At 35.2% G+C, this 27,670-nt stretch overlaps 1 protein-coding gene across 1 annotated transcript in view; it reads left to right on the forward strand.

Moving 5' to 3' along the window:
* LOC126976434 (protein bunched, class 1/class 3/D/E isoforms) overlaps window positions 1–27,670 on the forward strand; it is a 109,825-nt gene that overhangs the window by 43,335 nt on the left and 38,820 nt on the right. Inside the window, exon 3 of the mRNA XM_050824764.1 lies at window positions 1,073–1,118. Within this exon, the coding sequence (XP_050680721.1) occupies window positions 1,073–1,118 (46 nt within the window). The remainder of the gene's footprint in view (window positions 1–1,072; window positions 1,119–27,670) is intronic.

The following is a 27,670-nucleotide window of genomic DNA, read 5'->3' on the forward strand; positions in this document are numbered from 1 at the left end:
AACCTAGCTAGATACCTGTATACTAAATTTTATGAAAATCGTTGGAGCCGTTTCCGAGATTCAGATTATATATATACAAGAATTGCTCGTTTAAAGATATAAGATAGGTATTGTATTTGCAATACTGACAAACTCGCTCAAATTCAAATATTTTTATTCACAATAGGATTTAAAATCATTTATTGAACTTTAAAAACTAACACTCATTCAAAATAATATGCTTCAGACCTAATAAGAACGATCAGCGTATTTTTTTTTAATTTCGTTACAATATAATATGCAATTTCGTACAGCAAAATTTATGATTAAATAGCATGAGGACGCTCGCTCCATTCCCACTCTGTGCTATCATTAAGTAAAACATTATTTTGTAGTAACTTCACCACACTAAAATTTTTCAACAAACATTTAACTTATCTAAGCCGGCTTTGCGAAATATATTAAATGTCTATAAAATAAAAACAAGATAATATCACTATTATTTTAAATTAAATCGTTAATAAATTGTTAGCTATTACTTTACGCCGTCGTTATGAAATGTTATTATAAGCATTATATTATAATACTTTAATAATGTTGAGATCAGGATTTACATTGAAACGATCACACACTCGACAACGTGATCTGTCTTTACCTACTTAAATGTAAATAATATTTATGTTGTCTTGCATTTCTAGAAAATTCTCTCTACTTGATCAATTCTGATGCGCCAATGCATTATTAAGGGCTATCTATTGATTTTGATAGCTTTAATGCTCATGCGTAGGCCTCACGTAAAGCTTTTGGCCACCGCGTGTTAGCTTCAGATGGTAGCAATTTATATTAATAATGATTACCCTGTTAGGGCTATATTTCAAACTAGACACCATACAGACACCAAATTGGTTGTGCAACCAAACGGGCACCATGTGAGTAACTTCCTTTTGAGCTGTATATGTTTTTGTTGGTTGCGCCACCCGTGGTTGCGTGGTCTCTCGGCGAAATATAGCCCTTAGTCTTTTCGATATTGTAGATTTGTTACACATATGACGTTGCATTTAATAAATTCTAACGAATTTCTGTTCTATTACAGGTAAGGCAATGTCTTCCAAACGGGTGACACATATGCCGAGGCGGAGGTATGTTCGCAGTGATCCATCAAACATAATATGAGAGATGTGAGGTCGACAGGCCGATGTCCCAGATTACTGACTACAAAGTGTTCAACACTTATAGAGAGATGTGACTCGAAACAATTTCAAACACACCGAAATGAAATGTGACCGCAACTCGACTGTAGTTGTCAAACACAAACGGTCATCCACCTTTTTAGTCTGTAACTTGATGTCCAACGAATTAGTCATGAGCCACAAAGCCAATATTTGTTGCTTGTTTCGCTGTTTGCTGTATGATGTGATCGTATGATGACATGTTAAACCGCGAACTGATGCCTGAGCATTGTTTGCTTGCATAAAATATTGTCGTGTTATTCGGATTTCTTAATTATGTCATCGTCATAATTTATTTTGTACTAGCTTTTACCGCGCTACTTCGTCCGCGTTGAATAGTTATTTTGGGCAAATGTTTTTTTTTATTTTTTTGGATAATTTTCAAATAATACACATACAAACTGCTCTTTCCGCTGCTGGCAGCGCTCTTCATATTATACAGGGCATATTCCTTGTCATTGTAGACAGTCTCTTTAATAGTATTTCCCTGTGAACTAGAATCTCCTCGACTTTCCATACAAACTGCCATCCTCCATCCATCTGCCTATTTCAACCCCTCCATTTATTTTTTTGCAATAAAAGTTAGCCTATATAAATACAAACTTACATTCACATTTATAATATTAATAGGGATTTAGTTTTGTTTGACTCGACTGAACATAACTGCAATGTTGCAAGATTAGTAACTTAGCTAAGTGTAAATAATCAATATTGATAAATATGAGGCAGTAAAATTTTCTCTACAAAGAGAAATAAAACGAAGAGTAGGTAATTTTTGTTTCCGATTTTTGATTCGTAACATTTTTAACGTAATGAATGAACCTTTTGAATGTACCTTTGTTAACAACTGATATACAAAATCTTTTTAATCTCAGCGAAAATTGAACCCAAATTCTTTTCTCCGGTACAAGGGACGCGTTCTCAACACCCTTAATTAATTTTTTTTTAACATACTTGTGTAAGGCATTTAGTATTTGACGTTTGAGTATTTATGTTGCATCACTTTGTATTTTATACTGTAATTGGAATGATTTGTAAATTTCATTTAAAATTGAAAAAGAACTTGTAAACCTATCTATATCTGTTTTGAAAAGAGCAACCTTAGTGTTTCTTGCTCGCTCTCTAAGGAAATCTGTCTTCCGAATGAGCTGTATGAAAAAAATGACAATTTCAAGTGTAATGTGATTTAACTATGAAGTATAATATTTTTGATTTGATTCGGTAAAGTGACCCAATCAATTAGGAAATTTAGATTGACAAGGCAATTACATTCAGTCTGCTAATAAGGGGTTCGTTTACATCTAAAATAGATTGTTTACATCAGTGCGGGCATTATTCCAGGAGATACCTTCACGGCAGCGTGTTTTAGCACACACGTAAAACTGTTTAGCTTTAATATTTCCAGGAAACAAAACGAATTCTTACAGCAGTGTTGTACTTTCTCAAGATATATCACATGGAGTAAGTCTTTTCAAGTCGAGACTAGCTTGATAGGAAACTGTCAACGCCGCCTTTACTATCTAAAAACACCATATAATATCCTTAATTTCTGGAAGAGGAGGACAAACGAGCGATTCTCTTGCAATATCAGAGGAAATACAGGAGAGCTGCTGGCTTTTTAGAAAAGCTTACTGCTTGTTTTGAAGGTACCCATGTCGTATCGTCCTGGAAACACCGCCCAAGTTAACTCATTCCACAGGTTTGCTGTACGAGGAAGAAACTTCCTTCCAAACCGCACTATAGAGGGACGCCAGGCATCCAGATTGGAGGGATTATATCCTTATTTGTGGCGTGTCGTATGTAGGTGGAATTTGGCAGTAGGAATCGGAATATTAAACGGCTCTGCGGAACACGTCGCCTTATGATAAATGCGGCAGAATACAAACAATGATGCGACGTATTCAAAGATGATAACATTCTGAGTAAATATTATATCTGCACTTATTTTTTAGCTTATTTTGATGTTGTTTATTTAATATAAGTGGGGGCAAGTTACGAGATTCAAGTGACTAGATATGAAATTAAGGAATTGTCCCCATGGACGTTGGTTGCCTTAATCTCCATACATTGACGATATAAAAGATCAAGAGATGCGCTGCTGGCCTTTGCGGTGGGAGGAGTTGTTGTTGCTCGTCAAATTTCGTTCAAGGCAATGAACGAAAGATGGCATGTTGATTTTAATATGAAAATTATATAAAATAAACAAATTATAGAGGAATGCCCCATAATATTTACAAAAAAACGTTTTCCACAGAGCGCTTGATAGCCAGCTGCAATAATCGGTAAAGGGGTCACATAACGTCAGATAAACTCTTGCTGGCAACCATCTTTATTGGAATCACTCGCTTATCGGGTTTGTTTACATTGACACGGGCCCGGCGGTACGGGCTGTGATAACGGCATTTCGCAGACACGCACCCTATGTGACAATAATAACAAATAAAATATTATATCAACGGTAATGGCATTTAATCATTATTACAAATGTTATTGATCGAATAATTGTTAGACAAATAGCTAGTATTTTATAGCGAAAAATTCATATTATAATTAATAGCTTTTGTTTCATAAATTATCGACAAGCATGGACACGGGACTATGCAACTGAAGTGAGTTATAGAATGTAACTAAATACAGCTACTTTGCAATTTATGACAACAACAGTGAAAACTTTGGTCCAGTTACTAGACATATTGAACAAAATCATCCAATGGCAAACCTAGTAAACTTTGTTTAGCATCTTTGCTGCCTCACTCCTTATAAAACTAATTCCAGCCGCACAATCTCTGCGACTTAGTTATTAGACTAAATTTAGTAGCGGTTGAATTGTTGACCCTTAAAAATGCCGAATTGTTCAGTTTTTTGCTGAATAATGAGATCTGCCACGACAAATTTACATAAAGATGGTTTAACCTTTAATATGTAAGTCAATAAATAGTGATCATATTAGTGTTAAACTTAAAATTTTCAATAATTTTAATGAGTGAATGTGGGGCGCGGTGATCACTTAACATCAGATGACCCGTACGCATTTTTGCCATTCTCATCCATAAAAATAAACTTCGTGTTATTTGAAACACTATCCGCTCGCTCTCAGACAATATACCTACGGATTACGGATCGGTCAAGCTGTTGACTCGAGTTTTCTCTATCACCGAGCGATAGTGTCTTTACCGGTCGCAGATAGACATCGATAGAGATTGCTATGGAGTCTCTGTTTTAATTGTTATATCTATTATGCGAGTTTCATAGTGACAGACGTTTGTTTTTGTCTTGGAGTCTGAGAAAGTGTGCGTGCTGCAGTTTTCCTTTGGCAATTAAACATGTCTTTATCGTAATTGAAATTATTATATTATGTGAGATGATACCGTCAGTTTCATATTATACAAGTATCTGCAAAGGTCACCGGTCACTCGTAGCACGAGTAGAATTGACGTCATTAATACGGCGATTGCTAATTAGCTGATTCCTAGACACTTAATTATAATTGATATAGTGTGTTGTTATAATATATCCATAATCGTATCTACCAACGTCAACGTAAACCTTAATCATCCGCACGTGCTATGGTAAAGTGGATACGGCTACATAAGCGATCATCAAAATATTTGCCCAGCGTATCAGCTCGTGACCTGACCCGTTGGAGCTCACCGCATCGCGGAGACTGCGCTGATAACCCACATCTTGTTCACAGGCTATCTACTCCACTTCTAATTGTCCAAATACGGTTACGTAAAACATGTTTGTCTTCTAATCATGTTTGTTCATTCACATCCAACAGTGCCAATTGTAATTTGGTTTATCAGTTCAAGGATTGTTGAATTCCGCCGCGTGTCCTCGTTCGATGTTTACCACGTTCAGTTGCTAACTGGTATTTGCTCAATTATTTGAATTTGTTATGTTTGTACGACTCCGATAATTTATTGCGCCCTTCTATTGTTAGCACCACACCAGTAATTGTATCTGTTGTGTTACTAATTATTCTGTTGAGAAACACAAAACTGATTTCTCAATAGTTAATATTTAACTTTTTCCTTTTTTCTTTTGTACTTTTCCATTAAATTTAAGCCACATAATATGATTTATTCGCAGCGGCATACTAAATCTTCATTTCGCATCCGGCATTAAACTTTATTTAACTTACATAAAGGCAAAAACCGAATATGTTGGAACCTACGCGAGAAGCTTCCTATTCCTGTTGCAACGTTGTACATTAATTTGTTGTAATTAATACCAGTTCACATTTATGTATCTATATGGATTATGGGATTTATGAGCGTAGGTTTTCCGTACAAGTTCAACTACTCATCAATATTTTAATCATTTTCAATGATGTGTCTGTTATAAATATATTACTAACACATTGTATAGTACCTACATTCAGTATTGTCTTACTAATTCTTGTTTACAGTAGTAAATTTAAGGTTGATATATATCAATATTGTTGATGCATATTACTTTTGTAATGAGTATGTTTTCTAAATACCTTCCTATTACTATATCCACAAGGCAACCTACGTTCCTACACGAAGCAAGCTTGACCGTTAAAACGCAAATTGACTTTCCAAATCATAGTGATGCTATTCATAATTCTTATACAATATAATATTCTTCTTATTTTAATAACAATAACGATGAAACACATGATATAACAAATGATTCAATGAAATCACTAATATGGGCAAAACAAGTTGCATCACTCCACTTCACTATCGCCTTGTGTTGATGTCATTTATGACGTCATCCTTGCCGAAACGGGGATATAACAATTTATTAGCTTCCTTTTTATTGCATATTTGACATTTTCAAACTGGCTGTGTTATGTGACTTTCGCTTATTTGAATTAATAAAAAACCACTTTGATTTACAGCATATTGCAGGCCTTTTCATCAAGGCAATCAACATTCACATTAAAGGCTGCCATCGAGTCTGGTGTAACTGCGCTCATATATTATTATACTGACAACTTATATTGCCATGAATAACTGCAATGCCATTACTAATTACTAACACCTGAGCTCTAAATAATCTGAATACTGCTCACAAATATATTTTCCTAGATGATCTAGCCATTTAGAAATAAATATATATATTATCGAAACAAAGCCGATGATCGAAGCCTTGCATGTCTCGCTCTGGTTGCGTCATTAATCACGGCTGTGGAGCGACTCAGTTTTTAATATCTGTACTATGGCTAATCGACTGTCTCGCTTATTCACGCTATTTCTCAATATATTTGTCTCTTGTTACTTGTCGCGGCGACAGGCTGTCTGGTGGTTGCTGGCGGGCATCGCGTCGCAAACAAAACCCTAGGTCACGGGCAATGGACACAATTTCCTTCACATTTTAACTTGCGTACTAAACCCTCGTTTCACACCATTTCTTGATGTAGGAGGCCGCGAATTTCTTGTGAATGTTGCGATCTTGTGCTGATTCTGTTTCCGCAAGCTAACTAATACGTATGTCCTTATTATGATAAAGGAAACTGTTTTTAATTTGCTGTCAGTGAAATTAACAAATATCTGTTTCCTTTTTAACTATCGTCAACTTAACGTGCCAAATTTATTTCCAGCATGATTCATTTGAAAAGAACAGAAATATGATAGGCTGAGTGAGAAATGTCTATGCCAAGCAAAATTGTGGCCGTGCCAACACTTGCACATGATTTATGTAGAGTCTCATTTAATACGCCTCAATGTACATTATTTAATCGATGTTCATAATCATTACTATCAGGAACCATTTCTCGAACATTATTTAGACCTTTAACATTCTCCTTTCTAAAACTATTTATATGCCTAAAGGACAACGTAGTGTCTCCTATAGCGGCTGCATTGCGGTGGTCTCTGATTTGCTTTGTTGCGTTTTACGATTTCCTTAAAATAACGACCGGCAGCCCGTGTTTGTTTTTACGACTTTATGATCGATCATCATCATATTATGATAAGATCTGGTTCATAGCACTTACCGTGAGCTATTCTTCAATTTCTTCTTTATAAATAGTTACAGGTTTATAATCGTGTTTTATAATCTATTCATCACTAAAACTATTGTTTACACTACTACTTTTCAATAATCCTTGAGCATAAACCATTAATATCGGCAACTTAATATTTTGTATAATAATAATTCCACATTGAAACCGGTTTTGGTATTTTTCTTTACATAAGTGTTAGGTATTATTAAAGTCGCTCTTAGCTTGTTAGTGTGAGCAAGTATTATTATATCCTTATATTTCATAATTGTTTACCGGCTCACATTCTTAGCAATACACTCGACCGTACAAAGAGCCATCCATCTCACACTTATCATTAACCATGCAGCAAAAACGAATGACATCATGCTTATTTTGACCAAAACGGTCGCGGTGGGTGCAGAGTTTTTACAACCAGTTCTCTTGTAGCAAGCACCAATGGTTTGCGTCCATTTGGTCGAACCATAAAACAGTTAACACTACAACTAAATCGACCTACATTCTCAACTTTGCTGTTACTTTAAAATTGATAATTTAATATGGCATTAATTTTACTGTTGTAATCAGCAATATCAATGAATGCTTGAAACAAATTGATGGCGAAGTACTGCTATTCGATAACAAAATTTGCTGCTCGTGTGGTTGGCTATTGTATTTCAAAGTCTTACCCTAGTTGATATTAGTGTGCTACTAACTTAGGGAATTAGGTGATTTATAAATATAACGTCCTAACATTTTTCACGACTTGCATAAAATTTTATCTAACAATAATATATATGAAAAAGTTGGGGTTATTGGTATTTTAAGTAGTAGTTGGAATCCGAAATTGCTTTAAAAGTAATATTGGGTTGTCATTTTAAATATAGCCATCGTTAATCAAGTTCGCAAATACTCATCAGTAAAATTTTTTGTACACATATACGTACACTTAATTCCGTCGAGCATAAAAACAAAATAAAATTGAACAAACAAGTTTTTGTGCTATGCTTTTTCTTTTTTTGTGTTGGATAAGAATGTTTGATTCAATATTATTTCCATTAGAGTTTATACTCATGTATGGGGCGAAACATTCTAGTTGACATTTATTTATTTCACGAGTTATTCCCTGATTTTGCACTGTGTTCAAATTTAATAGACCAGTGAGCTGGTAAATGTTTGCGTACATGAATAGTAAGGCATTGAACTTCAAAATTGAGTCATTCGTTAAGGTTCATTTCATTGGTATGATTGAAACACATTTAATATTCTCTTTGCTCGTCCGATATGCGATAACCCATCTTGCTCTCTATGCTTGGTGTGTCTTGAATAATAACAATAGGTTTAATTTTGGCCGGTGATGTCATCCTCGCTTTATACAAACACAATTTGACTTAACTTTCATGAATGTTTATATTATTTGGTTATATATATCTTCTTACTTTTTTGTTGCATTAACGTCACGTCTAATATTGTAATTCGTATGTATGCTCCAGTGATGAAAACGTTTTAGAAAACGTGACAAAATAACTGAATATTGCAAATTTCCTTCATCAATTCAGCTCAAGATTTTAATAAGATAATATGATATTATTGTGGCCTATATTATGTATAGTTGATGGCCGTATTATGAAATTATTTATCACGATTGTATATCAAGCCTGTTGTTTAGTAATTTGGCACGAATACGCGTTTACTCTTATAAGCGAGCTCTCAGACCTTGAAATTACCGCAGCGATTTATTATTGTAATCTACCCGCCATAAGCATTATTTGGTGAAGTGCGCATCAAGAAAATTATTGAAATTACACAGTCATTGCCCTTTGCGAAATAACTTTTAAGGGGCAACTTTTGATTGCTAAAACTTCGTTGTACTTTTTATTTTTTTACTACCGCGGTCAATGCTTTCTTGTATTAACAACATCCTCTGTTGAAAGTTTATGTACATATGTGGGGGATAAGCGTAATCAAAACACATACTTAAAACTTTATTGGCTTTTTAAAGGTGAAATAAGAAAATGGATACTATCAAAAACGCAAGTAACGTAACCTTCCAAATAAAATACGAAATCACTTATTGAAACCTCAAAAGCCGAAATTTATGCCTCAGGCGGGAGAAGAGCGGGCGCAAGAAACTCAGCGGGTTTCTTATTTTTATAAAATTTCGATAAAATCAATTTATCCCAATCTGTGGTATCATTAAGAATTTCATTTATGTAACAATAGCCTTTTTACCACATACACGTGTTTTGACAATCCTATTGAATTTCGTAATACATTTGTTTTGAACATTTTTTGCGATCGTGTTGTACAAGAAATAACACGAAAGTCTTATTAACTGGACTTAGCCGAGTAGTAGGCATAATAAGTTAGATTATTCCTGGTGTAAACATTATGATTATGACAGTTTGTAGAAAATTTATTTATGTGCCTACGTACATACATAAAATTATCAAAAAATATATTGAGAAATAACAGTTAAAATGTTTATAAATTCTACTAAGGGTCATCAACATGGATACAGGACGATAGCTTTCCTTGTGACCTCAATATTGGTATAATTTTACTATATTCAAGAAGGTCAGGAAACACGCCATGCTTATAAATAAGTAATAAAATGTATAGTAATGCATTAATTTGATTTTTTTACACTCAATGCAAATAACTTAATTACTAAATTTACAATGTTTAAAACTATTACAAGATATGGTATACATCAATTTTGAACTTTATTTACAGAAATCCCCCATATATCAGCAGGTTTTTTCATGTCTAGAGAACTAGTAGTTTAAATTATTTTTGCAGGGCTTAAAAAAATAAATTAATAATTTGTTTATATTCCCTAACATTTTCCAAGTGACTCAGCAACGCTGGTGGAGGATACAAGAGTATTTGTGATTGGAACGTCAGAAAAAAAAAATTTAAAAGCGGAAGCAACCTCCTGCTCAGATTGAATTAATGTATTGTTTATTAATAGATTATATTCAAAGTTCCAGTCTTTCACTGTTCCAGATTCCCAGTTAACGACATTCATTTTATTTGATGCATTTAAAATTATTTGTCTCATTTGCATAGAATTTGCCAATAGAGCAGCGGGACTGATAGTTTTGTAAAACGATAACGAACGAAAATTTTTGTATACACTTACTTCCTTTTCTTGGAGTCGGTTGAATACTTTTGCCATGCCAAATCTCACAATGCTTCGTGGCCGCAGAATGCTTAAAAGTGTTGTAAAGGCTGGTCTTATGAATTAACTTTGTCTATTTGAATAATAAGAATATAAATAAGTGTTTGCAATAAATGAACCTTATAATAGAATATCCGTCTACACTTGTTTTCAAGCTTATTAAGATAATTTGTAAAATTCATTAGTGTGAGATTTATTTTGGACACGACTTCCTGTCGTCTCTCTCAGACTACGGTTACGGTATCAATATTTAACACACTCCGACATGTTCCCATCAGCGTGTATTCTTAGAAGACACTTGTTCATTCTCATGTTGTTAACCCCCGGTGTCGTATATTTAGCCTCGGAATGCTTCTCGGTCGCCCTGTCCACCGGTCTGCCGTTGATCAAAGCAACGGCTGCTTTGGTGACGTTTGCTGGCGTGTTGCTTGACAGAATAGGACTCGTTGCGTTTGTGGGAGATTACTTCTATTATTTAGATTCTGCGTCACTATTGTACATCTCATTAAGCTTTTTCCAAATCGAATTTACAAATTATATAAAACCGTTAATTGAGATGAAACTGTATTCAGTAGTATGCAGAAAACACAATCTGCTTAAATTAGGATTACTTTATATTAATCATATATTGTGGAATAAATTGTTGTAATTTACTTAAATAAGTGTTATAAGGCATCAAATATACTTTTGCGTGCTAGTAGCAGTATCTATAAAAGGTGATTATGTGTTCGAATGTGAATAGCGGTCAAACTAAAAATTTAAGCGTTCTAAGAACGATTTTTAATTATCGCACAGTGAAACTTGAACTCCGATACCAAGATGTTTTTTAAAGCGACAATATAAGCATGACACCAGTAAGAAGTTCTCTGCACAGGATGCCGGCTAGATTATGTGTACCACAACAGCACCTTTTTCTGCTGTGAAGCAGTTATGCGTAAGCATGTGTAGGCGCCGTACTTAGTGATGTTACTTGGACAAATAAGACTAAGCATCTTATGTCTCAAGGTGATAAGCGCAATTGTAGTGCCGCTCAGAATTCTTGAAAAACCCAAATCTTTGTAGCGATAGAAGCGCTTGTCACTTCGAGATATTTTCTTAAGCTTACGGCACACTTTAACCCTAAACACAAAAATGCTTGCACAATACTTCTCGGCGGCAGATTGGCTGCTGGGTACTTTACGTAGCTTTGTGCAACCTAACCCCAGTTGTAGGCCACTTGACATAAGACTTGAGTAAAATTCGTTTTGTGATTTGGTCTTTTGATCTAGGACATCCGACAAGGACTTATGCTAGTTTAACTACAGACTGCTAATTTGACCGCAAATCGATCAATTATTTTGCATTTTTTACATATTTAGCATAACCATGGAAAATCTGTTGGGCTTTATACCAAATATTTACAACAAAGTTACTGGTAGTTCCTATTATATTTACTTCTAAGAACGCCGATATGATACGTTCTCATTCAAAGTATGATAAGGAACGTGAGAAATTCGCCCACGGTCGTCGACCACTCAGTTCCCATGGTTTCCATGCAACTGTTTATTAATCTTATACATTAATCCGATGTAATATTGTCTACTGTGGCACTCAACATTTCGTCTGCTATGTCAAATGGGCGTTTACTGCTGCCGGTCTATTGACTGCTTATATTTAAACTGTTTGTTCTGTATAGGGGTTTCTCGTCTTTGTTTATACATTTTGTGATAGCTAGTGTAGAAGGTGACGCAATAGGCAGCACGGTTGACTGATGACTCTCACCACCGAGCTCCCGCTTCGATAGTTTATTCGATGGTTTATATGAGATCAGTAACGTTCCTGTGATTCTTCTAGGTTTATGGGCAGTTATCACATACCATCAGGTGACCCGAGTATGTTCCCGCTTGTCACCCTCTTTCATAAAAGGACTGCTTTCAATCTAGTTCTCGTTGTCCAAACTAGAACGATAAAGGATAGTTTCTAAAAGACTTGGAAACATTTTGTTAGCCTCAATAGATCTGTATTATCTATATGTTATGAGATATTTATGTTAATTCAGCTAAGATTTATAAGTATACATGCAGAATGCGCCTAGAGCCCAACCAAGTACGGCTTAGAGTTATGTACGCGTCCTCCATCCAAGAATCGACGCGTGTGAACTCCCTCCCTAACGACCGGCTTAATCGGCGGCGTATAACCTTCAACACGTGTTACACGAGGCACCTTCAAAAGATGTTGACTCAATAAATTCTGGAACCAGCGTGTCTCTTCTCATGTTGACAATCTTCTCGGAATCTTAGCGAAGTAAAACATAAGATAACTCATAAACACATTGTTGATTTCTGCAAAAAACACTATTTAAATAAATTTTATTAAATTTAAAAAAAAAATCAGGTATTTAAAACATTTTTATGTTTTATAAGCGTTAAACACCTTAAGAAGTGATACTGCAGACATTGTTATTTTAATGTTATGTTTATATTGCACTAAGTGTGGTCATAACTTTCCACACGTTTTATGACGCGGACGCTGGACATACAAGATAGCGCATTAATGCGGTTTCGGTTTTATATGATTACCATATATTATGGTCGAGTTGTTTGTGAGTCTCACAGAAACAGGTTACTAGGTTCATTGTGTCGAAATATGCACACAACACACGACAAAGAGACGGGACGTCGTGTGTTTGGTAACACTCCACGTTACTGTTTATTTAAGCCGTGTCGTCACCTGTGTGTACCTCTACATACATACATACAGGCTGTATGCGCTCGTGCCAATATAATATTATGTTGATCTATATTGAAACCCTGTTCTTCTAAGCCACAGCCATATTATAAATTATAATATTTACCACTGGGAAGGCTCATTTGCACCGGATGCTGGCTAGATTATGGGCAACACAACGGCGCCTATTTCTGCCGTGAAACAGTAATGTGTAAGCATTAGTGTATTTCCATCTAAAGGGCGCCGTAGCTAGTGAAATTACTGGGCAAATGAGACTTAACATGTTATGTCTCAAAATGACGAGCGTGGTTGTAGTGCCGCTCAGTCACTGCATTGTAATGGGCAGGGCGTATCAATTACCATCAGCTGAACGTCCTGCTCGTGTCGTCCCTTATTGCCATTAAAAATATATTATAAAGGGGTAAAGTGTGTGAGGTTGTAGGGGGTAATCTCTGGATGTACTGAACCGCTGTTAACAATTCTGTTACCGATAGAAGGCCTATTATTTGAGATTCTTTTAGCCTATATATAAACCCAAGAATGAGAAGCATTTTTGTGTTAGTCGGATTTGCAAAGCCGCAGAAAAAACGGTCGAATGTAATCGTTTAGATTACGAACGCGCTGAGAGACATATGATTGTTTTGTAGATGTGTGCAAGTGGTAGCATTCGAACATCAACTAATATTTACCCCTTACATAATTTATGCGTCTAGATAGGGTCTCTTGCTGCTAGAAAACCGATAACAACAGGCCAGGTTTAACGTTTTCGACGTTTCCACAGCTACCATAGTCTATCTAGAGTTTTTAATGAACTAAGATCATCCTCTAGTTCGGTTTGAAAACCGCTTATCTTTATCGCTTAGTTTCTTGCGATTCTATATTATTTATATCTGTATAGCCAAGTGGTTAGCGATCCTACCTACTAAGCTAGAGGTCCCGGGTTCGAATCCCGGTAGGTGCAAGCATTTATATGATGAATATGGATGTTTGTTTCCGAGTCATGGATGTTTAAATGTATTTATGTATGTTTATATGTATTATTAAGTAAGTATATTGTATTAAATATATCGTTGTCTTGCAACCCATAACACAGGCTATATATATGCTTAATTTGGGGCAAGATAATTTGTGTATAAAGTGTCAATATTATTATTATTATTATTATATCTATATATTAAAATAATATGAGTTGTAATTTTACATTCGACAATAATCGTACGTATTAAGTATTGTGAACATTATAATCCGTGCAAAAACAAATTCAATTTTGCAATAGTGACAATTTACAACTTTAGTGTAGTGATCACAACCTTAATGACATATTGATGTCAAGATATTAGCCGGTTGTGCAACTTTCTTGCAAACACATACTTTGCTAGTCACCTACGCTGAATTATTCTGAGTGACATACTTCTTGTCTCGTCACTAATTTAAAATTCTACTTAAATTGTAGAGTTTTATTGAATTGGATAGTTCAAATCTCGATTATTAAATTTGTTATATTTTAAAGTGATGACCCTCACTTCTGGGATTAATTATACAAATCAAATATATAAACAAAACTTATGAACGATGCGGGTCTCGAACCCGCGACCTCTCGCGTTCCGAGCGAGTGCTCTTTCACTGAGCAAATCGTTTGAGTGATGTATCGTTCATAAATTTAATTTGTGAAATCTCGATTAACTTACTTGCAAATGGTAAAGTATATAAGAACTGCTTTTAGTCGAACTTAACCGATATGCAAATTATTGTTTTTTTTTTTCTTTCGATTATGCTGATATTAAAGCTATTTGTATAGAAAAAGTTTCACTTGCGTCATGGTTTCATAAAACCACACAATTGTTTTTTGTTTTTGTAAGCAGTGTCAGATCAAAAACATCGTCTCATCTATTGTAAACAGAGAGCTAAGAAATAACTTAAAGTAAAACTAAATTTGTATGGTTTTCCCCAACATTATGTTTATTGACGGTAGTTCTAGAACAATCGATAGTATAAAATGGAATCGGCATGCCAAATGGCGGACACCGTATAGCTCTCGAGTCCTGTATTTGTAATAAGATAATAGACGATGCGTTCACGTCGGTGCATTCGTCGCATTATTTCACTGACATTCACAAACTCAGCAGAAAGACAGCGTGCAACATAATAGTGTCTCGCCGATAGGTTTATGTTACAATAATTTAGTGTTTGCTTTACAAGAATCGCTCGCGCGACTTCAAATCAGATCAGAGACATTTTTCACACAAATATTCTAATCTTTTTCTGATGATAGAAGAACAGCATATATAAAAAGTTGATATTGGTTTTTAGAATACCTGCGAATGTCATTGACACAATATACTAGCAATCGGTGCTTGAATATGCCTTTACTTCATCCAAAACTTGTGCTAACAGTAAGAAAATAAATGCGACTAGATCAGTAAAAAAAGAAACAGTTTAAGGTGTCTGTATTTAAAATTAACGCGGACAGACCTTGTAATAATTATAAACCTACGTTTATAAAACCGACTTTTAAAAATTGAAAGGTAAAAATAATAACATGATATAACTTAATACAGATTTAATTTAATACACGTCTTATGCAAACCTAATACATACATTTAATCTTAATAAAATACTAACTATTGATAGGGTGTAACTCGGTGCCTGCCCGTTTGGGTTGTTTTGTTCTACACGAAGCTATCCCGCTCAAAGACCCGCGTGGCGAGTGTAGGTACTTTCCAGCTTTTACATTTGTCTTGGCACCGACTTGAAACCTATCAAAAGGTAGTATTTTATTAATATTAAAGCTTTGAATAAGACGTGTATTTAATTAAATCTTTATTAAGTTATTTTTTACTTTTTAGCGTCTGTAACAAGTTGTTCTGTAATTTACAGTAGGATTTTTCTAGATTACATCAGGTAAACAAAAGTGGGTAGGCCTACAAAAGGTACCGCGCGCCTTAAACTATATAGATTCCAAAAAATGGGAACGGAAAAAGGAATTGACTCCGAAAAACGCTGTTCGAAACTCTATTTTACGTTCTTGTGAGACACTGAAATATCGTGACGAACGTTTACTAGCTTTGAATAAACTAAGACCCACTTATCGGAACACGGATCAATACTAAATAATAATAAATAAGCAACCTACATAAAAACTCCTAAAAAAGCCGTACTACGTAAACTATCACTATATCATCCACGTAAACAAATATATACAAATAAAATTTTTATAAAATGAAAAGTACTGGGCCAAATTCCGTCAAATTTTTATGGGAATCACGAAAATCGGATCATATATATATATATAGAATAATCAACGATCAATAATAATTAAAATAATAAATAGGAGATGAAGGCAATATATATATATATATATATATATATGAATTGCTGTTCGTTAGTCTCGGTAAAACTCGGGAACGGCTGGACCGATTTGGCTAATTTTGGTCTTGAATTATTTGTGGAAGTCCAGAGAAGGTTTAAAAGGTGAATAAATATGAAAATGCTCGGAATAGAATAAAAACAACAATTTAGTTTTTCCTTTGCTGTGTCCCCCGTCGTTCAGAAATCAAATTGAAAGAATAGTTTCAAATGAATAACTAATTAGAATTTTTATATCTTCCTAAGTTTCTCAGGAGGTAAAAAATAAACTTAAACTTAATTTTAGCTAACTATAGTTGGTAAATTATCTACAGTTGTTAACTATCTATCAGATTATTTTTTTTTTGTAGATAGATAAATCATAAGTTTTGTCACATATTAAATTTTTGAACCTAATATATATATATAATAATCTGGATATTTGACATTTGACAACCAACTATATGTAGATTGATAAATTTTAAGTTATTAAATCCACAAAAAACAGAATTTTATTTATTATGTACAGAACAAAGTCTGTCGGGTCAGCTAGTCATACATAAAAATGCATTTTCGAAAAGGTCAAATAAACAAAATTCACATTAACGATCTGCAAGTATATACATGTAACTTATACTTTTGAAATTACCCGCGGCGATGAAGAAACATTATGTAGTTTCATAATGCCACATTATTTTAAGCAAATTACAGTTTATGCAAACAAGGAAGAAAATATTCACATTGAAAAGGACACCTTTTGTTTATCAGCGCCTGACATTTTCACATTAAAACTGAAAAGGAAGTGAGCACAACAGAAAAACAGAATCCAATTTATGCGCGCAGGCAAACATTTAAATTTCGTATTATGAAAATCAATTAGTTTCGTGTTTCCTCTTTTAAACAAGAACTTATTTGAATAAACACAGTTGTGTGAAAAACGTTTAAATGTTTTTTTTTATGAAGTCACATATTTGGCAAGGTTATAAGTCAACAACATTGCGTGCCTATAATGAGTTTAATGATATTACTTTCATATCACTGCCATGGTAACGAAGAACGACTAAATTTTTATAAAATTAAGAGAAAATTTATCTTTTTGTTTTATGGAATAGGTGGACAAACGAGCGTACCTTTAAGGAAGGTGTACGCGCTTTTTTTGACCATGTCGTATCGTCCTGGAAACACCGCACAAGGAAGTTCATTCCACAGCTTTGTAGTAAATAGAAGAATGCTCTTTGAAAACCGCGCTGTGGAGGACCGCTACACATCCAGATGGTGGGGGGTATCTTTATAAAAAAAGACCAAAAAAACCGACATCTGATTTAAATGCAATAGGCAACCTAAAAAGAAATCTTTAATAAGCTTTTTTATCAGGTAGGTCGTTAGTGACTAAGTCAGTACTTAGTAGTGATAATAATAATGAAAGCTTGCGCCACAAATCGGCGCGGGCGCATGCCTTATTGAAAGCTGCAAACGCTTGCGTAAATACGGTAGCCGAATCGGAGTGCGAGTTAAAATTAAACGCGTCGATATAAACAGATCGAAGAATTATGGCGGTCGGGATTCGATAAGGACTCACGTGCTAGAACACGCTGCTTTTGGTGGTACTGATGATGGTCCTTCTTGTATTGTTTTGTAATTATCACTTGGTAATTGTTGTAATAAATAGGCATTTATTGTGCCTTAACCAGCGATAATTCTATTATCTGCAATACTACGGTATGAAATTTGTCACGAAAAACAAATTGAAATAATTTTACGTCAACATCAATTCATTAAAATTACAAAAAAAAAAGCCTTTTTATATATTATAACTTTTCCATAAATGTCTATATGCCTTTTCTTATTAGTTGAATGCATATTCCTCGTATATAAACCTCGTTTGAAGAGAAAGAAATATTTTTGTCAAGTTTTGGATACCCGGAAATCGGTTTATACATTTTAATAGCTGATCCGACTAGCATTTTTTTATTTGTTAAAAACCATCGTCAAAAATCTAAACTAATAAAGATTATAAGAATAAAAAAAGGCGCGTTCCTTTAGTATTTCATTGACATACTCCGGCGGTGCAACAAACCTGAGTTCAAAATCAGCAGCCGTTAGCTGTAAAGGGCGAATCTCTTTGTCTTCAGGTGTAGCGTTAATAACTGAGGTCAGACATAAAGGATATTTCTGAGTTGTAGTTTTGGCTGCTATAAAAAAATGTAATAAGTTGAAGCACCTACTAAAAAACAGAAATAAAGGCAACTTTAAAACAAACTTGTACCTACCACAAGGTTTTTGTTTCGGTCTGAAGGGCGCCGTTACGTGAAATTACTGGACAAATGTTACTTAATCTCTATCTTTTGTCTCAAGGTGACGAACGCAATTATTGTAGGTGCGCTCAGAATTTTTGGGGACTTTCAACAATCCTGACCGGCGCTGCATTGTTATGAGCAGGGCGTATCAATTACCATCAGCTGACCGTCCTGCTCGTCTCGTCCCTTATTGTCATAAAAAAACATTACTACAAACCAGCTAGACTCATAAAACGCCAAGTATATGACTTCATCTTATATTCATCATTTATATTTTGCATAACCGCGAGCTGATGATGAACGCAGGTACTAAATTGTTAATCTCGTAATTCCGAACAAAGTAACAAATTTATTACACTCGCTGGCACTAGAATAATTGGAGACCTATAAGAAATTGCTGGTAATTGTTGGCTTATTTATTGAGGAAGAAATAGTGTTTATGTAACTCCCCGAGACGTTTTATCATTGCAATCGTGTTAACTAAATATACTCGGGAAACGCTCATCACAGGTACTTTACTAGCCCAAGTCCGCGTATATTATTGTTAAGAATAGAGCGATGTTTTTTTTTTAATTCTTCCCTCTACAATTTATATTGAAACAAAAAAATGTCAGATAACATCAACGTTTACTGAATTTCTTTCTTGTAATGTGCAATGATACTTCATTTAATCGACCACCTAGAAGTCTGCAAAAGTGCGAAACTGATTTGTCCTGCTGAACGGGAGGTCCGTTATAATATATAACTATATATATAACTTATGATTATTATCAAGGAGAGATTTCCGAACGTTCTATTATTCTAGCAGTGGGAGGCTCCTTTGCACGGGATGCCGAACCTGTGCGAACAATAACAACGGCCTCTATTTCTGCCGTGAAGCAGTAATGTATAAGTATTATTGTGTTTCGTCCAGAAGGGCGCCTTAGCTAGTGAAACTCCTGGGCAAATGAGACTTAACATCTCGCCCCTAACTGTCATAAAAAAAATATTATCAAAAATTAATAATGATTTAAAATATATCGATTTGGACGATACAAGAGCAACGCAATAATAATTTTTAATTTAATAATTTTAGGCAGTTGAGTCGTCCAAATCTTGTTGAAATTACTCAGTATTGCTAATTGCTTCTTATCAAAGCGAATGCTCCAGTTAATTTTCTTCGATGTGGTTTACTTTTAAATGAAATATGTCGGGTTTTTCCTTATGCGGTTTGTTTAAGTTTTTTGAGGGCTTACTTGATTAATTGATGTTATGATTCTTTGAAGCATTGCTACTGTTACAAAGAGCTGTTCATATTCTTAGAAATTGTTCTTGCAGCGTCCATCTTAATGACACATCCTGTGCTATAGATATTTTAATAAGTTTATCAACATTTCCATGTAGAGAAAAATATATTTCGTAAAATTCTCCTACATATTGAATAAATGTATCCTGACTTTCTATTATTTTCTATATTTAAATCCTGAAATCTTATATTAAATCGATTACAACGAGAATTTTTAGGCAAAGTTCTTTTAAAATAATACGTAATTAAAATATTATTGTTTCAAAAATCAACAGGTGAATAAATACAACAAAGATTAATTATGGAAAGGTAGTGACACTGTAGAAAAAAAAATTCAAATATTTTAATCTTAGCTTCATTATAGTATTAGCAACTTTGCATGATTGCGTCGCCTTTAGAAGCTACTACGTCGTACATTCGAGGACATTGACCGAGGTTCGCCTATTTTGGAGGTTTCGAATTTCAGTTCTAGCTGAGCATTGTTGTTTTATAATAACAACTTCGTTCACTATATGGAATACTAAATCGTTGTATTATTATGTGGCACGGGTAACCAACGATTATACCGCGTATTAAATATTTTAATTATCTTTATCTCTTACGACACCGGGGTGAAAAGCTTACTTTAAGATCATATTATGATCAAATATTTAAATGATAAAAATTTTAATAATTTTGAAATTACGTTATTAACCTCATGGTTTTTAAAGCCATATTTTTGTTGTATATAATTAAGCATTTCGAACAGCGCTAGTTAAAATAATGTTTGAGATTATGTCTGCTTAAAATTTCTCATCCAACACAAATTATTAAAGATTAATTATTAATAGTTACCTTGAGAGAAGCCCATAATATGGAACTTTAAAGTTGAACCGTTGTATATTTATGAGCGTGTTTAACATGTAAATGAAGGTGGTGTGTGTGAATGCATACACCGTAGCGTACGGCGAGCGATAGGTACTGGGTGTAGACTGTAGATAGTGCGATGCCGGGTGCCGGGTCGAGCTCCGAGCACGCGGACCGCGGCGACGGACAATCCCACGAGCGCGACCAGTCTGAGTGCCGCCGCGCCAATAGACGCACGCGCGCACACGTGTCCAAACAGCCACCATAAACCAAACTCTAAATTACCATGTCACTCTGCATGTACTTGTTCTGTCCGTGGTTCTTCCTCATTATGTACTTGGCGTTTCTCATGCTGGACGTTTGAGATTGAATAGGGCGAGCAGAGCGCAGGCGCTAGTTGCGGCGTCGCGATCGATATCCCGCCCCGTAGCGCGCGGCTTGTCGCTAGTCGGCGGCTCGTAAACACGCGGGTGTCGCGCTCCGGCGCCGGGCCGCTCGCTTAGTGCAGCAGCCAGGGTCGAGGGTCGAAGGTCGAGGGTCGCCCGTGCAGGCTCCACCATCGCTCCGCACTCGACGGGCCCGAGGCCGCGCGCGTCCGCCATGAGCGCGGCACCGCCGGAGGTGCGCGGCCCTCCCGGAGCCGCTTCGCCCGTCATCTCGCTGCCCACCATCAAGCCCGACCTGGGCCTCAATGATGCTACGCTCTTTGCTGTCTACTGCTTTATAAAAAACTTTATCGGGTGAGTATCGTTTGTGGATACGATTACAGTTCCAAACTACGAATACTGACTTGTGCTATGCAAAAGTTGAAAGAAGCTTCGATTACCCAATATTAATATACTGGGGACACACATATTTTGTTGAATTCCGTACATGAAGTTGAATCATTTACAATAAGATGGCTGCAGTTGCCCTTAGTAGGCAACACGTATCGTGTGTGTAAAGATTATTAGAAGCATCGCGAGAATTTTCCAGTTGCATTGTAAGATTTATTTATTACATTCTTCAGACCTTGTTCTGTACATTTCATTAGCGAACAGCCCTGACTTTTACAAACACAATTTGACTTTGAAAGACATAAAGGTCGTGTCGCCGAATTAAAAAGCTATTTGTAGCATCGTTCGTTAATAATTTATTTACCTATAGGGTCAACGTATTGATTGGGTGTTTGATGTCTTGCGCATTTGGTTTTAATTTATGCTCGCCTACTACTAAACAATAAATCCAAACATATGATACTACAAATTCAGAATAGAAATATGTCGTATTTCAGTTTGGGTATCTTTAACTCATCTTCTATGCGCCAACTCTAAAATTGTGGAAGGTAAAAGCATTCTCTGAGAACTCAAAGCACGTATTCAGCAACGTGTAACTCGAAACAACGTCTGAAAAGGCCCTTTTTAAAGTGGTGCGGCCTCCTTTAAAGCCCTGCTCCATGGGGCACCACTCCACCAGTGATGTGCAAAGTAGATGACCTGTGCACTCATTTACACTACTTCCACTGTAAAGCTTATTCCATTGTATTTAAGAGGAGTCTATAGGACATTAAACGAAAATTGTTATATTTTTTATTACTTCAAACAAAAATTTTGTTGTATGAAGTAGGTACTTACACTATATAATTTTTATCATTTCAAGCAAGCAAGGTTTTTAAATTTATAGTAGTTTATCATAAAAAAAAAATTTCTGAATGTTATGCTCCATATTGGATAATTATTTTTGGAATAAAATTTACGTCATTGTGTAGAGAATTTAATTTTCTAGACTCTTAAGCGGCATTATTTTAAAAAGAAAATTAATTGTCATAATTTAAGACAAATAAAAACTAAAAAAATCACTGCTCAGTGCCGCACTCTCGTCTATTTAAGACTTAATTTGATTTTTATTTTGGCATATGAATCCTCTGAAAAAGTAAAATTACTCACAAAGATTCATGATCATAACTTTTTCCCTTCATTCAATTAACATGTATAAATTTTAAAATTTTAAATCCATACCTGATGATATACCGCCAGTTGCAGAAAGCATCTTTATAGTTAATGTTTCGTTATATCACATGCCATCTGTGACTGTCAAAATGAAAATTAAGTGGCGGTATTATATTTAATGAAACATTAACTTTTAGGATGCTTTGTGCAACTGGTAGATTTTCTTCTATAACAGCATATTATAAGCAATTCATTTGATGTATTATAGAATGCTTAAAATAGATGCTATATAGAATACTTAGATCGCCATTGAGATTTTAACAAGTCTATGTCGTTGCTATTTCGACGCTTTATTCAAGGCCCGTGTGGTTTTGATTATCGACACTATCCATTCGTTCGGCCACCAAGAGTTAACTACAACAATTTAATTTTTAATTAAATCTCCAAGGCTGGCGTATGATTTATGATTCTAGATTTTTATAAATAGCTCGGACTCTATCTGATTATGAAATGTATTATGGTCGGTCAAGGAGTCTGTGTCGTAATTGACATTGTAATTAAAAGAAGTGTAAAACACGTTCACCGGCTCTTGGATCGGAAGCAGTCGAACTGTTCGAGACAATTTCAGTTTTTTTATGTTTGTTTTGCGTACAACTGTGCGACCTTGTACTAACCAACGCTTTTGTAGTCTGATCTAATTAAGTAGTATTTAATATGGTATTATCAATAATGATTTACTACAATTGTATACTTTCCTTGTGTTGTAGTCCTTTTACTTGATACTACTAGGGTACTAGCAGTGACGTGCATATCATATAGGCAATTAGGAAGTGCCTACCTCGTTATGAACCTAAATAAATATAGCAATAGTGATTAAGTTAATTTGGTTCCGTTATTTTAAAACCAAACTTCTATTTAACATCCACTCATAAATTTTTTCCTTACGTTGATACTAAATACCTAAGGTAAGCAATCTTTCATATTCCAAAGCTCAATTACGACTATTAGATCCACAGTGCCTACCTTACTAGAAAACCAATGCACGCCCCTGGGTACTAGAGAAAAACAAAAATATAAACCTTAATATCCTTATGACTAAGTAGGTTATATTATATTACGTTGCCATAAATGCTATAGCCACTTTCCCTTTGCTGTCATAATTCTGATAAGCTTCTATGCATCTAATTCCCACCCATACCAAGGTGTTGTACGAGAATGCATTTGAACTGCAACGAAGGTTATTATCAAAATTGCATTTATAATAACGTTAGTTCTATGAAGAGATCAGTTCTCTAAAGAATTAAACCTTTTCTTGCAATTTGTCGGTGATATGAAAACATCTTAAGGAGTATTTTACGGACTAAGGTCCTTAAAGTTCTAAAGACTCTCCAGTCTTTAGTGCTAAGAAAGTTAAGAAGCTACAAAAGTATAAGAAAATTTCAATATCTGATATGTGATGGTAATGTTTGATACACAGGACAACAAGCAACAAGCTACTACGGCCCGCATGCATGGAAAAAATATATAAATAAAAATATAGCCTTTTATAAATCGTTGAGTGAGTGTCTAATATTGTTTGACTGCACAACATTCTACAAATTTCTATAACATCTAAATGCAAATTCATCCGAGTTTATCATCTACATCGAGAAGGTATTAATCCAGTATAGGTACTAGTACCTATCCCTTTCAAGCATATCAGTTGTTGGATACGATCACCCAAACCAAACATAATGCTCAATGGGCAACAACAACCAACTGTACATTCTAGTAGACAGTACCTAATAACACAAGTAAAACTGAAAAACTGGGTTGGAGGTTGGTTCTTCTTCTTTAGCCGTTCTCAACCTCTAAGGTGTAGGCCTCCTTCAGTTTATGCTATCTTTTCCGGTCTTGAGCAGTTTCCAACCACTTTGTTCCCGCCACTATTTTGATATCGTCGTACCAACGCATCTGCAGTCTTCCTCTCGGGCGTTTTTCACCCCACGGTCTCCATTCTATCACTACCTTGCACCACGAGCCATGCTTGCGGGCGACATGGTCAGCCCACTCCCATTTCAATTTCGCAACACGTTTGGTTACATCGCTCGCTTTGCTCTCTGACCCATTCGTTTCTTTTACGGTCTCTCAGTGTAACTCCTACCAGTTTTCTCTCAACTGCCCTTTGAGCCTGAAGTTTGTGGAGGATCTCCATAGTAACAACCCATGTCTCAGCCCCATACGTAAGCGCTGGTAAGATGCACTGGTCGTGAATACGAGCTTTTTGGTCGGCACTGATTTTCATGTTAATCGCGAACTTGAGTTTGGAGTAAGCTGCCCACGCCAGTCTTATGCGCCTGTCAATTTCGTTAGCCTGATTGTCCTTTCCCATTACGAGTTATATATGTGTAATTAATCCCACAAGTGAGGGTTATCACTTTAAAAAACATAGCAAATTGTTTAGTACCTACTTATATCGGTTAGTGACCAAAAGACTCGACAGTTTTCAACGAACCGACTTACGGACAATGGTGGGCATGCTGACCGGTCACTGCCCACTGAATAAATATCTGTTCGCCATCAACGTGACAGGCAGTCCTGCAGGGTCTGTCTGAACGTGGAAGAAATCGCAGCCCATATAATCCTGAAATGTTAGGGTGTGCCCAGGGACACAAAGCTTTCGTAGGCCGAGGTCGCTTCTAGAGACTTCTTAGCTTCTAGAAGGAGATGGGTTAGCTGCTCAGTAACACTTTAAATTCATAACATTTAAATAATCAATGGAATACTAAGAAATACGTTACGTGTGTGCTCTACTTTATGTCTGCAAAAAATCAGTATATACCAAAAAAGGGTCTCGTGGCGGATGTTAAATTATTTATGTCTGGCCATGACGTAGCACAGAGATCTGTCGCAGTCTGGCATCCACATCAATCTGATCAGGCGATTTTTAATGTGGCTGTCTCATTGAAATTTTAAATACTTGTATACTTGTGGCAATAACAGATAAGATACGTGTTAACCGATAAGTTTCATTCGAAACCTTGAGCTCAACATTAACCAATGCCCACGCCTGTATTGACATAACCTTAAACGATTTTATCACCAACTCTGTATCATTTTTGATAGTTATTTACATCATACGTTCTATATTTGAAGATTACGAAACATATAAAATTATCTTATCCGCAGCTAAAATACTAACCTAAAATCAAGAAAGTAAGGGTATCGAAACGTTTTTCTGTCAATTATCTTGCAAGATAAAGTCAAAAAAAAACTACCGACTTCAATAAAACTATTTCAAAACAATATAATATGCACTTAAAAATAATTGCGTATATGCTTCTATAACATAATAATCAATATAATGTAGTTACAATATTTGGAATCGAAATATGTTACATTTGTTTGGTATTTTTTCTGGGCTCACGTAGTTAAGGCATATGCATTGCCCAATAAAAGACATCCTAACTTGACTTAACTGTGTTGTATGCATAACAAGTTTATATTTGTTCCTCGTGTTAACATAACGATTGTTACAGTTTCTAGCAAATTCATTAATGAATGCTTATAAAGAACAACTAGCTGACCCGACAGACGTTGTTTTGTAGATAATAAAAAAAACACTGTTTTACAGGAATTTGCCAATAATATTTCGTAATTTTTAGAAAAAAAATGCTCCCTGTTGTTATAATGAAATTGTTTCACAGCAGAACTGTCAAACCGTGCGTCAATAAATTCTCTCACAGAAAATATGTCCATACAACACAAATATTGTAAATAAAAATAATTATGACTAAACAGCACTCCGTGAAGTAATCCCCATTTAAATCCGTTCATTAGTTTAGAAGTCCATCACGGACAAACAACGTGTCACGTAATTTAAATATATTAAGATATATTGCGATGCAACAGTTGAAATGTTGTAAAAATATACTCCGTAACATTAATAGATATAACAGTAATCAAATCTATAAATATCTATCTATAGTCAATAAAGGGCAGTTTAAGTTATAGGTAATCTGCGTGCCGAACGTAGAAAGCCATCGTTTAGAAAGTGCGTGCTTTGTTTTGTTTTCTTGTTCTCCTCTTGTCTTGTGTCTTGTTAATTGATGATATTGGTGGATATAGCACGGCGATGCAGTCCCAGTTCCGCCGTGCGGCCCTTGTTGTTACTAAGGGCTCGTTAACAATAGATCATTGTTTTGCTTTGTTCAGTAATTAATTAAGTTTCTTAATCCAATATGGAATCACACAAAGATAACGGTATTTCTATATTAACAAATTTATTTTTAATTGGACATCCATATGTTGTTACAATAGAACGTACGAATAATTATGTATCAATAATCTTACTACTAATTTTAAGAAGTTGCATCTGTATTAGATGAAAGAATTATATGTTCTCTTTCAACAGTCTCACAATAGCTCCTTTGAATTCCGGTAATTTGTCAACAAATACAATCAACCGTCTCACAAATAGCGTTGCATGTTTCTGGTTTTATTATATATTATTTGAGGTAAAGATGTCAACCCTAATGTCGTCAGAAGAGATAAGAGTTACGCGATAGAAAGAGAGGCAGCTTCTAGGTGAATTAAAATGTAGGTTAGTAGCGATCTGAATTACACCTTATTCTATGACCGCAAGAGTCCCTATTATTATAATTGGTTTTGCGCAGTGAGACTTCCGTACTTGAACTATTATATTATATTCTTTGGTAGGGTCGGATAATCAAATTGTTTTCTTGATAAGGAATGTCATATTCGCGGCGTCTCGGGCTCCGTCCAAGCGCTGACCCAACCGTTCGAGTAACGAATGTTTCGTAAATCTTGGTATTTCTTGTTCAACTTTCAAGTTGTGGCTCCATCTACAAGATCTACTTTTCAGTTGATAATCTGCTGGACCCCAATAATTGCACAGTGGGAAATTGACATGACATGT

Source organism: Leptidea sinapis, chromosome 40 (genome assembly GCF_905404315.1).
Source record: "Leptidea sinapis chromosome 40, ilLepSina1.1, whole genome shotgun sequence".
Taxonomy (NCBI): domain Eukaryota; kingdom Metazoa; phylum Arthropoda; class Insecta; order Lepidoptera; family Pieridae; genus Leptidea; species Leptidea sinapis.